At 38.1% G+C, this 18,698-nt stretch overlaps 1 protein-coding gene across 9 annotated transcripts in view; it reads left to right on the top strand.

Moving 5' to 3' along the window:
• MEIS2 (Meis homeobox 2) overlaps positions 1-18,698 on the top strand; it is a 172,031-nt gene that overhangs the window by 39,458 nt on the left and 113,875 nt on the right. For all 9 annotated transcript variants that reach the window (XR_011698047.1, XM_071558043.1, XM_071558041.1 and 6 more), the window contains one exon: positions 13,376-13,521. Coding sequence is in view for 8 of the 9 variants with exons in the window: in XM_071558043.1 (XP_071414144.1) it covers positions 13,376-13,521 (146 nt within the window). In the remaining variant the exon portion in view is untranslated. The remainder of the gene's footprint in view (positions 1-13,375; positions 13,522-18,698) is intronic.

Genomic DNA, 18,698 nt, shown 5'->3' with positions numbered 1-18,698 from the left:
ATGGGACAGATATTTGATGTCAATTACAGTATGTAATTTAGAAGTCCCAATGTGCTGGATCTCTATCCTATACTCTTATAGGAAGGCTAGCAAATCACTATGGGATATAAATTTTTTCTTTTTCTTAAAAAGACTTCCAAAGCACCTAGCTATCCTCAGGGACCAATTAGTTTATTCTTGGTACAACTGGTAGTATTGTTAACTAATTCCACAGTAAAAGATGGGGTGGTGTTGCTAAGGATGTACAGTCTGTGAACCATCAATAACCAGGGCCAAGGCTTGTGTAATTTACTGAACCTTTACCACAAATGAGAAAAGCCACCATTGGAAACAGAGAGCAGCGTGGTTGAGGAGAAAAGGCTGGCTTCCTCATCCCTTTTATATAATTTCTCTTTCCTTGCTGTTGTCAAGGTGAATCTATTTTACAAAAAATAAACAGGGTTGAAAAAGAGACCTCATTAGTGCTTTGTAACTGAATTGTGAATGCTGGTGCTCTTTTCAGAAAAAGGGTCCCAGATCTTCACTCCATGTGATAATTCTTTCCTGCTCTCTGAGAGCCAGGGAGAGGTTCTCTCCATCCAAATGTGCAGGGCTGGTGCTCATGTAGGCATCCTCATTGGAGAGAAGCTAGCAACACAGGCAGGTCCCGGTCCCTTGGAGCACTTCTTGGGAAAACTGGCTTGCTCTGTGTGCGTCATCCCCCACACCAGAAAAGCAGCATGTGCAGCAGGTAAAGTGTGGTCCAGAAAGTGTTTTGTCATACCATTCATCAGAGGTAGAAACAGGAAACGTCAAGTATTAGTTTTTCACTTTGTCTCTCAGAACACATTCCCACAAATACCACAGGAAGATAAAGACTGAATGGCAATGCTGTTCATACTTGATGATTTTGATCAGCCACAAACATAAAAACCCATGTGGTCTCTTTGCCAAAATTGCTCTGCTAAGATTTGCTTTTGCTCCTAGTAACATAAATTTAAATTTAACTAAAGGAGAAAAGAAATAAGATGCCCTTGTGTATCTATTTTGATCACAAGTACTTATGTCCAAGATCCTGCCTTCTAAGAGTATTTCAGGATGCTCTCTTTTTGATACACATTTAGAAATTAAGAAGAATTAGTAAAAAAAATAGCCATAGTCTGACTTGAAAAAATGTAATGCTCAACTGAGCACACATTTATCCACTGGTATATTTGTCTTTAAAAGTGGTGATACATAATATTCCCTTATTTAAGATCCACCACTAATTACTATCAAAAGGAATATTAAGAAGGATTTTTCAAAGAAGTTTTCATTGAAAGCTGTGTTCCTTGCTTATTTGAGCAGTCTGAAAAATTCTTTCCCTAAAGTTTACTAAAGGTCAGTTTCTGAGCCAATAACAGAAAAAAGAAATAGAATATCTTGTGTTAGATAGTGCTTCAGTGCTATTAGCATCTCAATTCTTACATGCTGTATAAATCCCTGGTAAGTTTTGAAAGCTGAGATAGGAAAAAAATATCTTAACCATAAAATTTCAAAGGGGGGTTCATGTCTTTGAGGCAAACCTTAATTGCTGAAATCCTTTTATTTTTATTTTTTTTAGTACTGAGCCCTCTGATTGGCATCATTTCACAAAGTTTTTAAGAGGAGAGAGATGGAGAAACTGTGTGAAGTCTCTTCTAATGCATAATGCATTTAAACACTGTAGTTTCTGGATTGATGCCACTACCCAGCTCAGAAACGATTCATGTTCTCTCCTTACAGACTTACAGTAAGGAGTCAGAGATGACCATGTCTATAGTCATTCCTAACTGGTGTCAGAACATGACAATTCTGTCGTTCTGGGTCAGTGGTGAATAACTCACTCAAATGGTGCAAAGTCAGCCAGTTCTTCATTTTTTATCTCCTCAAGAGTGCATTCAGTGACTTTATCACTGAGAAGAATGACTCCCCTGCCTAGTGTGAGCAAGATCTGGAAATTTGTTGCATCAGCACATTTAGTCTGGACTGTTCCTTGATTGGTGGAGCTAATATTTGATCTTATGGTAGGCAAGTCAGCTCTCTGACTGGCTAGATGAGTCTAGGTCCAGAGGGAAACTCAGTTTTATCCATTTGAATCTGGAGGAAGGGAAGTCTCATTACTTGCCAGGTTTTTCATTTTGGGTCAGGCCAACCCTGTCTCCTCTGAGGGGAAGAGTTGGGGTGATTAGAGTTCTCTGGAGCTCAGCTTGTGAGATTCTTCACTAGGAAAAGCTTAGGGGGACAAAACAGTCTAAGAAGACTGTGTAGGCACTACATATTTGTGTTTTATAATATTTTCTGCTACAATGAAAGACTTGAAATGAAGTTACAGTTTGTAAGCAAAAAGGCAAAACATCAGGTGTCACAGTTTGTACTGCGAACTTCTAAGCAAATAGTGTTACAAGTCACTACCCTGTGGTTTTGCTATTTTTATGCTTCCTTATTTTCTAAATCCAATTCACCAAAGCATTTGTCAAAAGCTTTTCCCCCTGTTTCTATGAAACTACGTGTATGTCAGTTCTTTCAATCACTTAAAGCAGTCCAAAGCATCTTATGGGACAGTTTGGCAACAGAGAGAAGACCATGGCCATCCCTTCTATTTCACTTGATTTTAGTCATATTATCTTGAAACAAATTGGTAAAACTATACGATGGGAGGATAAGTTTCTTCTCTGCCTTTCTGAGACCATAAAGGCCTCTCTTTTTTTTTTTTTGGGGGGGGGGGGGGGGGTTGGGGTGGGGGTGGGATGGGGAGGAGAGGAGTTTGCCCATAAGCTGGGATTTTCTGACTGGAATTCACATGTCTGTATGCTTGCTACTTCTCCAATTTGAGGCATTTGGATAGTCTTAACTGTATCTTCTCTCATGGCTGAAGTCAGACTCTAAGGAACTGGCTGGGACTAACTAGGGTCTTCTGCTCTCATATGCTTACTGTTTTAATCTGTCTACTGTACTTGAAAGACAAAACATTTCAGGCTTTTCCAGTAACCAATTTTAAGCATGCAATACATATAGCACATAAGTCATAGATGGTTTACACTTTACCTTTACAAGGCTTCTTGGAGGAAAAGACTTCTGAAAAATGGTACCCCTGCAAATAAATATGGGCAGATCCAAAGCAGTTGTCATCTGGAACACGATTCACTGATGGGAGTGAGCACTTGATTGAGTCCTTCGTTTTGAGCACCAAATAGCATAACACTTATACACAGTATTAGTAATGTTTCCAAATACCTAGCACCCTATATTTAAAGTACAGGCTTTAACTTAAACCTACAAGAGCAGACTGTCAGTGTTCCCACGTAACCCTTCACATTCTGGCATTTTCCAGACTGCCAGCCAATTGAACACTTTAGGAGGAGGTGCATATATATGTCTGCAGCACCCACCGGGTTAATCTACCCTACTGTGCATAGGTGTTGGAGCTCTTATGGTATGTAAGACTTGCCAAGTTTGGAGTTGTTTTGTATTTTAAAAATTTTTTTCTTTACTATGCATTCACAGCAAACATCTCTTCTTGTGCCGTTCAGGTGTTTGTGAATGCATATCAAGACAGTACACTTCTTTGTGTTTTATGTGACATACACATTTGCGTATATTTTATCACCTGAAAAAGCTTTAATGCTTCATTTCAACACTTTTCTATTAAAACATCTTTATTTTTTAAGCATTCATCCACCCTCCATTTTTTCTTTAACATATCTTAAAATAGATGGATGTGTATTTTGAACTTGTGGCCTAACAAGTGTCCTTTTTAAAAACTGAAGCTTTTAACTTAATATCTCTCAGAAATAACTGTGTGTTACATTTCTAGTCCTAACCCCCCCCCCCTTTTTTTTTTCCAAATGGTGAAAAAAATCCTATGCATGTGTACTTGTATGTAATATTTCAACTAGTGCTTTTTTAATAGCTAAGTAACCTTGAAAAGAGAGGTTTCTAATGTGGACAGTACATGGACTCTTGCTGTGTTAGTGGGCATCATTTTAAGGGCTGTCTCCTGAACACACTGTTGTGTCCAACAGCATGTTGGGGAACTGCAAGACATTAAAATATCTCACAGTTCATAACTGCTTTTAACAACTGTAAGGAAAACTGAGATGCTCTGGTGGCTATTTTCCTTTGAAAAGAAAGACATTTTTGTTCTTACAGAAAGTACATTAATGATTTAATGAGGAAGAACAGTACAGGATGTTAGCTATCAATACTTTTAAGTTCTCCATATTCTGCTATATATAAACAACAGCAAAATGCTAAAGGTTAAATATTGATGAGGTACAATTGAACAAACATACTTAACTTCAACTGCAGGTACAATTTTAATTGAACTTTGCTATTTTGCCAAGTATTTGATACTACTCTAACTACAAAAATAAAAGAATAACAAATAAAAAAGGTGCAAAAAGTAAAATACAGGTTTTAAATGTGAACTTACTTTTGTACAGTTGATTGAGAGAACTAAAAATATTATCGTAGTATTAAAGAAAGGAAAATAGTCTCTTAAAGGAGATGTGCTTTTTGGGAAAAAAACCCCCAAACCCTTATTTGTCTCCTGAATTCTTTAATGACTTGTTATTGTTGCCTCAGCTGTAGCCAGTCTGCAGCTGGTATTCTTAACAGAATTACTATGAGAATACTAAAAATACTTTTCTAAAAATATATAAAAAACCAATTAAAAAGAACTCCACTTAGACTGCAGCACAAGGACACCTTTTGTGACAATGTTTAGTACAATGAAAAATTTATATAGAATAATAGCTATTTACATTCACACTGCAAAGTAATTACCAAAGCATATAAAATACTTAAATGCATTTTAGTAATACTTTCCTTCAGCCTAGATATCAAAAACTGAAGTAAACTTCCCAGCTTGTTCTGAGATGAGGAAGGTAGGAATTGAAGTTACAACCATGTAGAAACAAGTGCATTTAACACTTTCCTGATGAGGTACAAAGGGAGTTTCACTTTTAAACGGAAGAGCATCATAAATCAGCATAATCCACAAGTTCTAATGAGTGTATCTGCTATGGAATTGTGCAGTGCTTGCAATTCTCTGTGAACAAGAGAAGGATCTGGTCTTACACTCCTTGCTCAGGCAAAACTGCCACTGACATTAATGATAATTTTGCTTGAATAGAACAAAGTGTTTGATAGTGGTTGTGCCAGCATGAGGGGCCTAAGATTAGGATAAACGTGCAAAAAAGTACAACTTCAATGACTGTACCTTTGACTTCTTCAGCTAACATTTCCTCCAGCTACAACGATCTTAATTATAACATTTGCTGGTTCAAAGATTAACATTTAGCATTCTGGGAAAGACTTTCTGGACTTCAGTAACCTGATCAGCACGGTCTCCTTTTGGTCTCTGTCTCTTTCTAGTTCTTTGTATTGCAGGAGAGATGATAGTATCTCGCACATTCCTTGGATGACTCGAAGATAGCAGCCTCCTGTGTTTGGGGCTGAAAGATTGTGAACTCTGTGTTAACAGAAATGCCACACAGGGGAGGTGAATAGAACATTAAAAAAGCTTTAGATTTAGGTACTGCAGCGCAAGCAGAGTTGAATTTGAGAGCTGGGACTTAAGTGGACATTTGTCCATGCTTTTTTCCTTAATAAAATCTGAGTGTTAACTGTGGGTAAGGGCATTTGAGAGATCACTAAAAATGAATCATTGAGTGCCCAGAAGAGCTTTATTATGATATACTATGGAGAACTTTAGACTATACCTAGTACTTTTTAAGTGCTTATCAGATGCATGCAGGAGTTACTATTATGGAAGGAAATTGTTTTGTCTTTTGCTGCAAAAGCCAAATAATTTGCCAAATTAAAACGTCAAAATAAAACTCATCAAAAAATGGATCTGTGTGGTCCTTTCTGGCCCTGTGCTCCCATCCAATTTTCTTTTGCCCTATGAAAAGCTATTGAGCACAAAATCACAAGCTACAAACAGGAATGTTTGTTGTGCCTGTGTGTGTGTAATCAATTTTGAAAAACCCTGATACAAATACTAAATCTGGGAAAAAATCCTGACTGGTCAAATTGATTTAAAAAATATTACTAAATTTAAAAAGTCACCAGACTGATATCGAGTTCCAGTATTGAGTTCTTGTAAGTGGAGCCAAGAGAGGTCACCTATTTCAGTTTGTTTACCTCAACAGCAATTATTTTGCTCCCTAAGTTCTGCATAGATGTTGCCACTGCCCAGTTAACCAGTATGAAAATACCATGTAAAATAAATTATTAAACTATACTGTTATTACTAACTTGCCAGCTTCAGAGAAACAAATGCAGGCACATTTACATATGTGTCCATCTGTCTGTTTTTACACTTTATGTCTTCAACCAGTGGGTGAAATTGTTTTAATCCAAGCTGCAGTCTGATTTTTTTTTTTAAAAAGTCTTTTCCCCTGCTGATACTTTAATATGTGCGTATGTTATTTGTAGATGGACATGCATATTCTTGACAGTAGCTAGTTCTTAACTGCCCTTTTAAGTAACCTAATCTATCTGGCCACGGTAGTTTTAACTGGAGTAAGCAGCAGAGTTCTCCATGGATAATTTTCGTTAGTTAGCAGATTGTTACCATCTCAGTGTTGCTGAAATCCCTAATCTCAGGTCAGCGTGAAGCTGCAGTGGTTACAATCCTGTTGCCTGATGCAGTGTGAATGGAAGTGCTTTCTGTCAGAAACATGTGGTCTCTTCAGTGGAGAGCCTGCGTAAATCCTGTGTAAATAGAGGGAGGCTAACAAAGGATGAGCCCCTGCAGCTCAGAGCATTTGGAGCCATTTGGAGGCTGAATTTGCTAAATGCTGCTTATACCGCCTGAAAAGTTGAAGAGAAAGGAGCATAAAATCCCTTCTTTTTTCTCTTTCTGCTCCTACCCTGGGGGGAGGGTGTTAAGGGCCAGGGAAGCCTGAGGTAAGCCTATGAAGACTGTTTTTTCAGTGCTCTTTTGAGTGTGAAAAAGGTGGCATGGGTCACTGTCCCCTCTTTAATGACGGAAAACCCACACAGTTAGTAAATGTTGCATGTAAACTAAAGCATTTCGTCCCTTCTCCTGCACTCGACGGCAGTGGGCCATGAACTAGTCACTTGAAAATCGCAAAAAAATTTCACTTCAGCATGTCTGGACAGTTAAGCACAGCAGGAATGTAAGAGAGATCAGTAATTAGCAGGTTTCTTTACAGTTGTTTCCCTTATCTGCATTTGGAACACTTTTTTCACCTTATGTGAAAAAATGTTGGATTGCTATGAATGAATCACAAAACTGCTGACTCCATAAAAGACCTTAACATTTAAACTACCGTTGATAATTTTTGTCTTAAAAAAGCTAGAAAAATACATTTTTGGCTTTTAAGTTTTCTCAATTCACTTCACAAACAAGCATGAGCTCTAAACACAGACAAGGACACAAAAGAAGCCAGTCTTTTTTTCTAAATTTTGGACAGAAAAATATAAAAGGGGAAATGCGAAACGTAACAGTTCTGCCAATAATTTTGAAAGTCTTTGGTCACTGATTTTATAGCACGCATTGCTGTAATAACAGAGCTGGAATGTCATTCTACAATTGTAAAGGCCTTTTTGCAAATAAGGTATATTAATGATTGTATAGAGGTGCCTATCCAGAAATAGAAAAGGAACAGTTTTTGTTCCATCTCTTGTTGTAAATGCACTTTATGTACAAGATACTATGCAATACATTAAGCCTTTAGCACATATTGCCAGATGGCAACAGGGACTTGCTCCTAACAAACTATGCTAAGATGTAATTAGATCCCATCGAATAGCTTTGCAGGTGAGGTCTCATAGTGGCTTAAGTTTTTTTCCTATTTGAAATTTTAATAGTTGTGAATGCCTTGTGTGAAATTTGTACATGTCATCTTTACAGTGGAATTGTTGGGTTTTATCCTGGAAAGGAAAAGAACTTAAAGATCTTCCAAAAGAATGGTGAGAGAGAAGCCCAGTTCTTCTGTCTCCTCATTGCTTCTAGAAGGGCAACAGAGGAATATTTCTGTTGTAAGTGAGATGGTAGTGCTGTATGTCTGAAGGCTTTCTGTTCTGTCTAGTGCACTGGAGCCCAACCTGTCTTTCTCTCCAAGATGCTGACTGAAACATAGAACCAGAAGATATATGTCTTGTGTCTCAGAGACGCAAAAGGGGAGGGAACACAGTGGTCTGATTACAGCAGCTCACTTGAGGACACTCCACTCCAGGAAATGGTGGCTGAGCATGCAGGTCAACACAGGCTGAGAATGCCTGTCAGGCTTGTAGAGCTTCTGATGTCTCCTTTCCTCCTGCAATAAAGAAATTTAGCAAAACCTCATACCTGCAGAGCACTGCTGATGATAGCACAGGTCTAAGCTGTATGCCTTCCACGAAATATGCCTTTTGTGGTCAGGGAGACTTAAGTCAACTTCCTTGAGCAGGGATCATTAAAAGGAGGAGAAAAGAAACCACAGTCCATAGCCAGGACTGTATTCAAAGAGCTGTGATCTACTGGAGCTAAAAGCCTGATGATTTTAATGGGCTGGAATGAAGATAAGGACTTCTACTGAAGGGTCTTTGAAGCTGACCTTCTCTCTCTGTTAGTTCTCCCTGCAGCACAGACTATCTTACCTTCAAAAAAATCTCTGAACACTTCCCTTTCTAGCTTTTTGACAGTGGTAATTTACCAGATTTTTGAGATTTTTCTCTGATGGTAATATGGATCATATTACTAAGTTGAACATCCTTATTAATGATGGTTTACAATACTTATGTCCAGATGGACACATTACGTGCACAAACAAACAAATAATTGCAAATTGTGAATATAGGCTGCATGCACAGTCTCTTTGTTTTGCATTTATGACTACATATTCCACTCCATCAAAATATTAGACTGAAAGATTGTAGAGGCATTTAATTAAGACCATCATAGTGCATTGCACCTTTCCTTTTCAGAATCCTTTAGCTTGCTTTTCATATTGCTTCCACTATTTTTAGAAAAATGATGAAGTGTATTGTCTTCCCCCTGCTATAGATACCCCTGCTGTTCTCTTTTTCCCTTGAGCATGACAAACCACAAAGCCGTAAGGGATCTCTGATGGTCAAGAAACTCAAACACTGGGTCCTGAAATGTACTTTTCCAGAAATCATTTTTTTAATGGCTCTACCTGTTATAATGTTAACAGGAACTATTACTAGAGTTTTAATCGGGACTATTACCAGGCTTCTGTGTTTTGGCCAGACTAGGTTGTCCTTTCCAATTATCATTTTTCATAGACAGGAAATTTTTTATTTATCTTGTTTGCAAGTGGTGAAAACATAAGATGAGCAGCTTCTAAACAGCACTTGCTTGATCTGTTGCTGGGTCTTTACTCTGTAAGGAACTCAAATGAAGACTAGGGTTGAGATAATACTGATAGTGTGGAGGACTGATAGAATTCATTGATACAGTAAGGTTGGACAGGCCTTCTGTAGGACTGGACTTTCTTCAAGAGTCCTTGGTGTGTGAATATTGGTGTCAGCAAGCTTGTCAGTCCAAGAAAATGAGTTTGCAGCAAGTTAAGGTGGAATTATGGGGCAATAGAAATCCTGCTGTAACTACTTATTTGATAGTTTTTGAAGAAGTGGTAGTGTCCTTTGCTTTCAATGCAAAACAATTTATCTTATGGAAGGAAACTCTAGGCACATGCTGAGAGTGCCTGAACTCAGAGCTAGTGTGAAAGCTCAAATCCACACTGTGTAGAGAAGACTTGCATCTTCAGCCTCCTCCACAAACCCTTCATGGTCATTAAGGAACCTCATATGGGTCACTTTGCAAAGTTTCTTGTGAACTCTGTCCATGTTTTATAAGGGTTATTGAGGCTATTTCATAGCATTACTATAATCTTAAACAAGCTGGGTAAAATGCCTAATTCTCTACTGGCTTGATCCTGCATAGTTCATTGACACTTCCACAAAGAGAGTGCCACTTAAGAATTCTCCACTTTCGTAGAACAGTGATAGGGTTTTGCAATCACTTGTACTCTTTAAATGAGTGAACAGTGTGGAAAGAGGAGAAAGTCACTCTTTTGTTTTTCTTTTTTCTTTTTTTTTTTTTTTTTTTTTTTTTTTTTTTTTTTTTTTTGCTGCTGATGAAAAAGAGAGACAGTGGGCCAAAATCAAGGCCCAATTTCTCCTCTAGAAAATTGGAATAACTGTGTTTGTATAATTGCAATTTTCATACAAGCTAGGATTTGACTTTACTCTTCTTAAAAATTGCATCTAATCCAGGATATGAACAGTTCACATAAGCAGAATCACTTGTAATGATGATTTAAATTATTTAAATTTTGATTTCTTCATACGGCAGTTAAAAATAAAGTTAATCCAGTCTGACATAAAAGGACTTTCCTGTCTTTTAATTTTATTTCACTTTTGATAATATATTTTTCTTCATTTAAAGTAATATTTATTTTGGGACAGAAAACTAGGATCAGGTCCTCCATATGCAAGAAATAAGTCATTCCATCTTAGAAAAGATCGTTTATAGGCTATTTCTATGATTTCTTCCCGCTAGAAACTGTATCAAGTAACGTGAGCAGTTGTAGTCCTATTAAAGATATGACAATACAGATTAACAGTATTGGGCCTGTCATTCACCAGTAAGAACAAATCTTGCCATATTTTTTCTGATATAATTTGGAGGTACAGCATTTGAATTTCCTTTCATGGGGTTATGGAACAAGTTAGGGGAGCACCAACTCTTACAATTTCAACTGCTGAATAGGGTGGGAGGGCAATGGGAGCTTTAACTGAACTTTCCACTCTTGCGCTGCTTTTAGCTTTTTACAACCAAGATATTAACTGCCTCTTCAAAAGGTCTTAAACATTGCTTTAGCTTGTACACAACTCCTGCTGAGGATGCTAGCAAATAGGAGACCAGTACATGCAGATAGACAGGAATTTGTCCATACAGAGTGAATGGGTACTTCTGTGGTTTGAAAGGATGATGCAGAGCAGAAGTTTTACAGCTTCACGCACCCTGTGCATACACACATTGCTTTTACATAAAAGAGACAAAGATATCTTTATCCACACGACAGATAGACAAACAAACTGACTGACTTCAAACTTGCACTTTCAGTAGGGATTTTTTCCCCCCCCATCTCTGGGTACTGCTTTTCAAAATTGCCTGAGGCTACAGTACAGCACCTCAGATCCCCAAGGCCCATTGCCTGGCTCCTAATAGCCACTCTCCATCTGTGTCACATGAACAGCTGATGAGATAGCTCCAGTGTCTGTATTTTGGAGAGCATATCCACCCAGGTTAAAATGCTGGGGTTGCCAAGGAGCAGTCAGAAGCCATTAGTGTTTGTGAGAATTTGCCTTGCAGCAGTTCCTTGGCATAGTGGAAAGTGTGTGTATGTGTGTGCGTGCGCGCGCGTGTGTGTGTGTGCACGCACACATGTCTGTGAGAGAGACACGGGTAGGGTAGAATATGTGGAGGGGAAGAGAGCAGCCAAAAGGAGTGCTTGCTAAATAACCAATATATTGCAAAAGTGAACAGTGGGTTACAGTGTTTAGAGCTTCCATAATCTCTTAAATTAGTTTACTCTGATTCAACTCTCCTTTCTCTATCATTAACAGAAACAAAACAAATGAATTAAGAAAAAAAGAAAAAAGAAAAGCAGCATGAGAAAGAGAGCAGTGACTTCAGGGTCTTGCTCTGGTGTTTGGGCAGATGGAAAGGAACTGCTCTGCCTTGGGGCAGGGTGGTTGTAATGAAGTGGCCTGTCAGTCTGTAAATAGTGAGGGTCATCTCTTCCATGTGATGAAGGGTATCACATTGCAGTGAAAATGGAAATGTCAATAAAATTAATCTGCCAGCTCTTTGCTGTGGCTTTTTCTGTCTCTCTGGTCCAAAAGGGTTGGTTTTTCAGAGGGGAGGCAGTACTAGAAGGGTGATCTGGCATGGGAAAATGGAGCTGAAATGTAAGTTTTGAAGCAAATGGACTGTATGTAGCAGCAATGTATTTCGTTTAGTAGCACTACAGATCTAGATGAGGCTATAGGAATTAGCTTGTGAATCTATAGCATTCCTCAGGAAGCTATGGACCGTCTAGCTCAGGCTACATTGAGCACAGAGTTTATTGTTTTAGGCTTTCTTGGACAAGGTTTTTACTTAGCATGGGATTTATGGCATTTACTGCTAATGAATGTCTATTCTTAAATTACAAAAACCACCGTCTCAGCACAATTCCCAGATGTCCTTCCAGGACCTCGGCTTCTTAAACACCAGCAGGGAGCATAAACTCTCCACTTCTCTGTTTTCCTCTTTCGTGTGGCTCCGGGCTAATGATGTGTAAGGAAAACACAGCAATCTATAAAGTCTCAGTGCTGTCCCAGTATTCTTCATTTATTTTGCATTTGATTATGCCACAAGTCGGATCTTGTTTCTTTCCTTTTTTTAAAGTTATTAGTTCAAATATTAATGTAGGAATATGGCATATATTGCTGCTCTTGATTGATGCCTTCCCAAAAACAGGAAGACGTGCTCGTATGAATTTTAAGAAAGTAGGGGTCCTGCAATGCCTTGCCAGAAGAGTTTTTCAGATACATAATTTAGATGCCCTCCAGGCAGGCTTTCAAGGCATTTTTGCTGGAGGGCAAGAAAAAATAACTATGACTGTTAAAAGTAAATGATTTTTGCTAATGCACAATTAATGCCAAGGAAAACCAGAGAAGAGAAAGATGTTGACGGAAAGTTCTGATTAAGTGAGAGTTCTACCTTGATGTGCATCTTTTTTTTTTAATGATAATAATCACTGATGCAGAGATGTAGAAGTTTTCATGTCATGCAAATGCTATATACCAGGTCACACTAGGTGTACGTGTTTGTGAGTGCGTATGTATGTGTGTTGGGAGGTGATGGTTACAGGGAGTGGTTCATCTGACAGCGTGTTATGTGCACTGAACGGTGGCATGGTTACTGCCACCTCTGCAGAGGGCCTCAAATATATAGACTACAGAACATTTAACTTGATTACTTATACATATATATTCAGAATGGTTGTAGGGATGCATTTACAGTAAATGGTTTTCTTGTGGCAGGTTTTCCCACATTGAATCCCATAATTGACAAAGAGCTATTGCTCTATGTCAAGCATACAATTATAATTGAATTAATGATATATGCATGTGTGAAACACAAAATTAGTATTTGGAGAGACACAGTTTCCACTTTTTATGTATTTGTATCAGCGTTCTTATATAATGAGAAAGAGTAAGTGCCTGATCTAGCAAATGAATAAAAACCAAACCATGGTAGTGTCTTGGTAATTAATGATACTTTTTGGCTTCTGTATTTTGTTTATTAAACATTTCTTCCTTCCTGTTTTTCTCTTTGTTATAGGAGATGGCTTAGACAACAGTGTAGCCTCACCTGGTACAGGAGATGATGATGACCCAGACAAGGACAAAAAACGTCAGAAGAAAAGAGGCATTTTCCCCAAAGTAGCAACAAATATCATGAGAGCATGGCTTTTTCAGCATCTCACAGTAAGTGGTGCCCAAAACCAAAATAGATTTCTATTCACGTGCCTAATGAGGTTTTTTCATCATTACTAGAAATCAATTGTCCCCATAATCTTTGGACCAGTATTAGGGCTCAGGGTTTTTTGCTTTGTTTTTTTCTTCTAGATTTTTTTTTCTTGGGTCTTGGAATCATACAAATCTCAAAGAAACCTATATATATATTTGTGTATATATACACATACACATGCCTATAGACAGAAAAAGAGAGAGGGTACAATGCCTTAGCATGGAACACCACCTATATATGAAGTAACAGGTTTTGGCTTTGAATTGTTCAAAATCTTCCTACAGACAACAATGGGGGTGGGGGGTGGGGGTGTTCTTGCTTTAGCACATATAAAGCTCTGCCTTCTGGATTCTTTATTGCCGGCCTCTGTTTATACAAACTTCATATGTATGTGGTGAAAGAGAGAGCCCCAACCTGTGCATGCTGACATACACTGTGGATATTAGAGAGTCAAAGCAGCAGTTTGCAAACTTGTCATTGTTATTTTTTTGTGAGAAATACAAAAGGCTTACAGATTTCCTAATTTTTCAGTTGTGTAACAGAGAGAATAAGAACCTTTTTAGCTTCTCTTCAAATCCATCATTGTTAAAAACTAGCCATATTCACATTTGGGGGAGAGAGATTAAATACATGAAATAGCAATGCTTTCCATGCGCTGTCTTTATCCTCCTGCTTGCTATTGGTTTTATGTTGGTGTTCTGTTGACATTATAGCTTCACTTAGGCATCAAAACATGGTTCCACAGAAAAGCTAGTATGTCTGTAGTTTACTTCATGTGGGAAATAATGGAAACTGGTAAAAATATCAATTGATTTTCTTCTTTGTCTCACTTTAAAATTGTTTCTCACTTGATAAGGCTCAAAAAGCTAACTGTAATTAACTACTTCTTCTACCAAAGTTTTATAAATTTTCACGGTAGCTGATGTTGGTTACAGAATGATGACTTCAGGACCCGATCTATTTATGATAGGGATATTGAACTGCTCTGCTAGCAGCACAGCTAAAGGGGGGAGCGATAGATTCACATTTCTAAACCATCATTTTGATGTAAGAACATTAGTAGCAAACTAAGGTGCATTGATCTGGCCTGTGGGGTCAGGATTAGCTGGAATAGCCAGTGTCTCCACTGGAGTAGTGGTTATTCCTGCCTCCTAGCTATGGCCATTTCAAAGGTCAGGTGCCCTGTACCCGCTTGGCTCAGAGGAATTAGACAGAACATGAGTCTCTGGGCTGATTACTTAACCAAAGACAAAATAATGAGTCCTAAGCAAATACTGACTAATTGAAAGGGCTGTAAATCCATTACATATTGGTCAGGGATAATCAGGAGTATTTAATCACTTTTATCTATTCAGGAGCACTGAAGCTGCAACAGCAAAGCCCTGAACCTTGCCATGTGCTTATTATTCTCATCATTATCAAAATTACTTCACAGCTGTTCTTTGCTACATCACCTCAGCTGGAGATTTACTAACCTGTAAAATGTTTTTAATTTGGAAGTCGAGTGAGTGTGAGTGGAGAGTTTTGCATTTAGCTGTAGGGTATCTTTAGAGGTGTAGTACAGACAGACAGCAAAAAGCAGGGCCACAAATAAGTTTGGTCTGTAGACGTGTCTGTTTTAACTCCATTTCCTCCTATGAAATTTGTGTTATTTTTTTTCTCCCTGCCTTTCTTTCTTATGTGCTGCTCCTCAAAAGCATTTGACACTTACTTATTAAACAGTCAACTGCCTCTTGCTTGTCTTGAGGAAAGTCCTCCTGGCTTTTTGAAATCCCTTTTCCTTGTTTCAATTCTCTCTCCTGACCCTCTCCATCCTGCATGAATTGAGGAAATTTGCCATCACTGGTGAGGATGGCCTCACAGAAATCAGATTAAATGAACACAAAAAAGCCCCAAACCTTTTACCATCCAGGCTTTAATGAGTTTGCAGGTGTTGAAAGATTTACTGTGCTGTAATTCTCAGACCTGCAAACTGATAATGGAGACCCCTGACCAGTGCAATGTAAATTCAGAAAGATTCTTGCCATAAACACATGCAGGGAAGGAAGAGAACTCCTTTCTTTCAAGGATCTCACACTTTTTCTCAAATTAGCCTGTCCATTCAAAATGTAGTGGTGGCTGAGCCACAACGGGGGAATCTGTGATGTACAATTTTATTGTTTCAAGTAAATATCTTTACAATGGTGGTCCATGATTCAATGTACATTCCTTCATTACTAGTCTAACCTTATTTAAAATTGGTTTGTTCCTCCTTTGTGGTGTATGACCTGTTCTTGTATTACAATAATCCCCTGATGTACCCTTTTTTCCTTTCTCCTTTTTTTTTTTAAAGAAACTAATTGAATTATCTCATTATTTTAATTTGTTAAGCAAATGTATTTGGCGTCTCAGGATGTGTTCTTAAAGAAGGAGCTGCTTAGGCTTTGCCCCCTGAATGGGCCATTGGTACATTTTGACATTCATGCATTCATTAAGGAGAGGAACATAAAAGAGCTCTGGATGTATTTTTTTTACAAACACCCAACCAGCATGGAGCTGGTTCCATAAGCCACAGGGGTCTCTCTACATATGTTCTCAACTGCAAGCCATTGTCACCTATTCTGAATACCTCAAAAGGACAAATAAAATACTAAAGGCCAACTGTAGCAATTGTTAGCTGTTAGTCTCAATATGACAAAAATCATTAACCTCTGGTTTCCCTGGAAAGAGAGGCCGTGGCAGGCAGTCCATCTCTTATGGCATGGATTAAACCCAAAAGTCCTTTAGACTGTCAAATTCCAAGAGAGTAACTCAGTTCTGACTAATTCTATTTGCTTATTATTTTAAATAAAATGCTATTTTTTCCCTTTATTCAGTCAGTTTGCAAACTCCTAAGGCAGTTGATTTTAAAAACTGAATGGCCTAAGTGCCTTTTTTTAAGAGACAGGCACTTGAACTCTGATGTAGAATGAATGTGTCTGACAGGCTGTGTCTTTCAAAACAATTTCTAATCCCTATCACAGCTTACATTTTGCAGTAACTTTAATTATATTTGAAATAGGATACCCATGCACATTTTTATTGTTGGAAATCAAATGCAAGGAGTAGGAGCTTCTGTCATGTTCTCGTTCACTTACTGAGCTCTGTCTTACATTTGGAATTACAACAGTACTGGAAGATGAAAGATCTGAGGATGAATTGGTTGGAAATGTGTATGCTTTTTCTGGATAATATCCAGTGTTTAAGAAAGTAGAGGAAATCCTAGTCTGGTAGTATAAGCCTTTCAATAGTACATAAAGATTGCAACATCAGAAAGGTAAACCTGACATTATGGCTGTTTTTAGTTGAGTTCAAAGGTGGTTAAAGAAAAGAAAAGAAAAAGCAAGAAATCTGACCCAAGTCAAGAGTTTATTCATAGGATTGGAAGACTCTTTTTCCTCTAATGCCAAGGAGTCTTTACTACACTCAATTAGCCTCTCAGACATCTCGGCTTTCCTTCCTCAAGTGCTCCCCTATTTGCCCGGCAAAGAACATATTTGATCACGAAGTGAAAACAGGAAGTGCTCAAATGTATAGACACCTCCAGTTTACGCCAGTGTTGAGGTTAGGATTTCTTACCAGAAACTATACAGAGCCAATCCCCTTCCTCCCATGCCCTTTTGAAGGATGGAGGACCTTTAAAATATACTTACATAATCAGAAGAGAAAAAAGTTATAAAGGAAGTAATTATACCATTCTATGGACTTGTACCTCTGGTAGTTCATCCATTTCTACAACATAGTGTGCCAAGGACTACATTTTTGTTACATTCAACATGTTTTCACCTTCTTTTACAGTGCTGGTTTATTCTTTGACACTTACCTGGAGTCATGTCTGTTGTTAAAATTCTATTTTGGTTGTTTCTTTTGTTACAGTCTGTAAGAAGATATGTATCTTAACTAAAAGTGCTAGATTTAACAATGGTAGCCTGCAAACTTAATCTTATTCGTGACAGTGTCAAATTCCCAGATGATAGTATTTGAGATATCTCCCCTGAAATCAGTGGAGTTGAGCTGGTTTTGTGGATTTTTTTTCTTTTTCCTTTTTACTGCTGGCTGAAGTTTTTGTCTCCTAACATTGGACCGTGTCATTTTAGCCTGATTTCCACAATATTCTGGCTGAAAATCTTGCGCTTTACACAGTCTCTTGTAGGATAGACTGGTTTCATCTGCTTCATTGTCAGGTTACAGTAAGCTCTCCTGGAAAGTGTTAAAATGAACCAGCCTCAGCTTTTGTACTTACCTGAATTAATTTTCTTAACTTGTCATGTTCAAGTGTTCAGATTGGATAATATGAATAGTCTTACTAAACAGATTTATTTTTTCCCTATTTATGTGGGTATATCTGAGAATATAATGTGAGTCTATCATATTTTGATGAATGGTTTATCAAGCCTTTTATACAGAGTAGCTATTTTATTTATTCATTAGACTTGATTCTGGAGATGAATGTCATCAACCAAAACCAATCTTGGAGCAAATGTTCAAAGAAGTTGAATCCGTCCCACCTTCACAAATGTCTCCTCCTATATTGTGATTTTAGGAATAATGCCCTAAAGCGAGGTTAGGAATGTAGCTGGCTGTTGTACTCCACGCTGAACAGCCTACTTTAATATCAAACTGTAGAAGAACAGCTTTTCTCAGAGATGATCTGGAAGAAGGATTCTTCACATTGCTGTTTCTGTTGCACTTTAAACAAAAAAAGCCAAACCCCAAATACAACAGATTTCTGTCCAGTTAAAATGGTGAGAAGATGGCTGGGATACTCCAGAAAAATAGAGGAATGTGAAGTCATTCTGGTGCATTTTAATGTGTGTTGGACTGATTTGTAACATGCTATATTCTCTGGGGATACCCAGAGGAGATGGATGATGTCTTCTGATTCTCCTGTAAAACTGCCTGCATGTTCACATGGCTGCTATTTCCACCTCAGTGCGCCACATAGTCAGAGAGCTGGAGGACCCTAAGTTACAGTTTTATTCCAGGTCTTTAGGCAGGGCTGGCTGTGTGCTGAGTTTTCAACTACTACTTGCCTGCCAGCATAGAACAGACCTCTCTGTACAAACATCAACCAGCTGGAAGCGTGTCCTACAAAATAATATTGCACTCATTTTTC

This window comes from Pithys albifrons, chromosome 6 (genome assembly GCF_047495875.1).
Source record: "Pithys albifrons albifrons isolate INPA30051 chromosome 6, PitAlb_v1, whole genome shotgun sequence".
NCBI classification, from domain to species: Eukaryota; Metazoa; Chordata; class Aves; order Passeriformes; family Thamnophilidae; genus Pithys; species Pithys albifrons.
The sequence above is the reverse complement of the archived record's forward strand: the minus strand, read 5'-3'. Positions and strand labels throughout refer to the sequence as shown.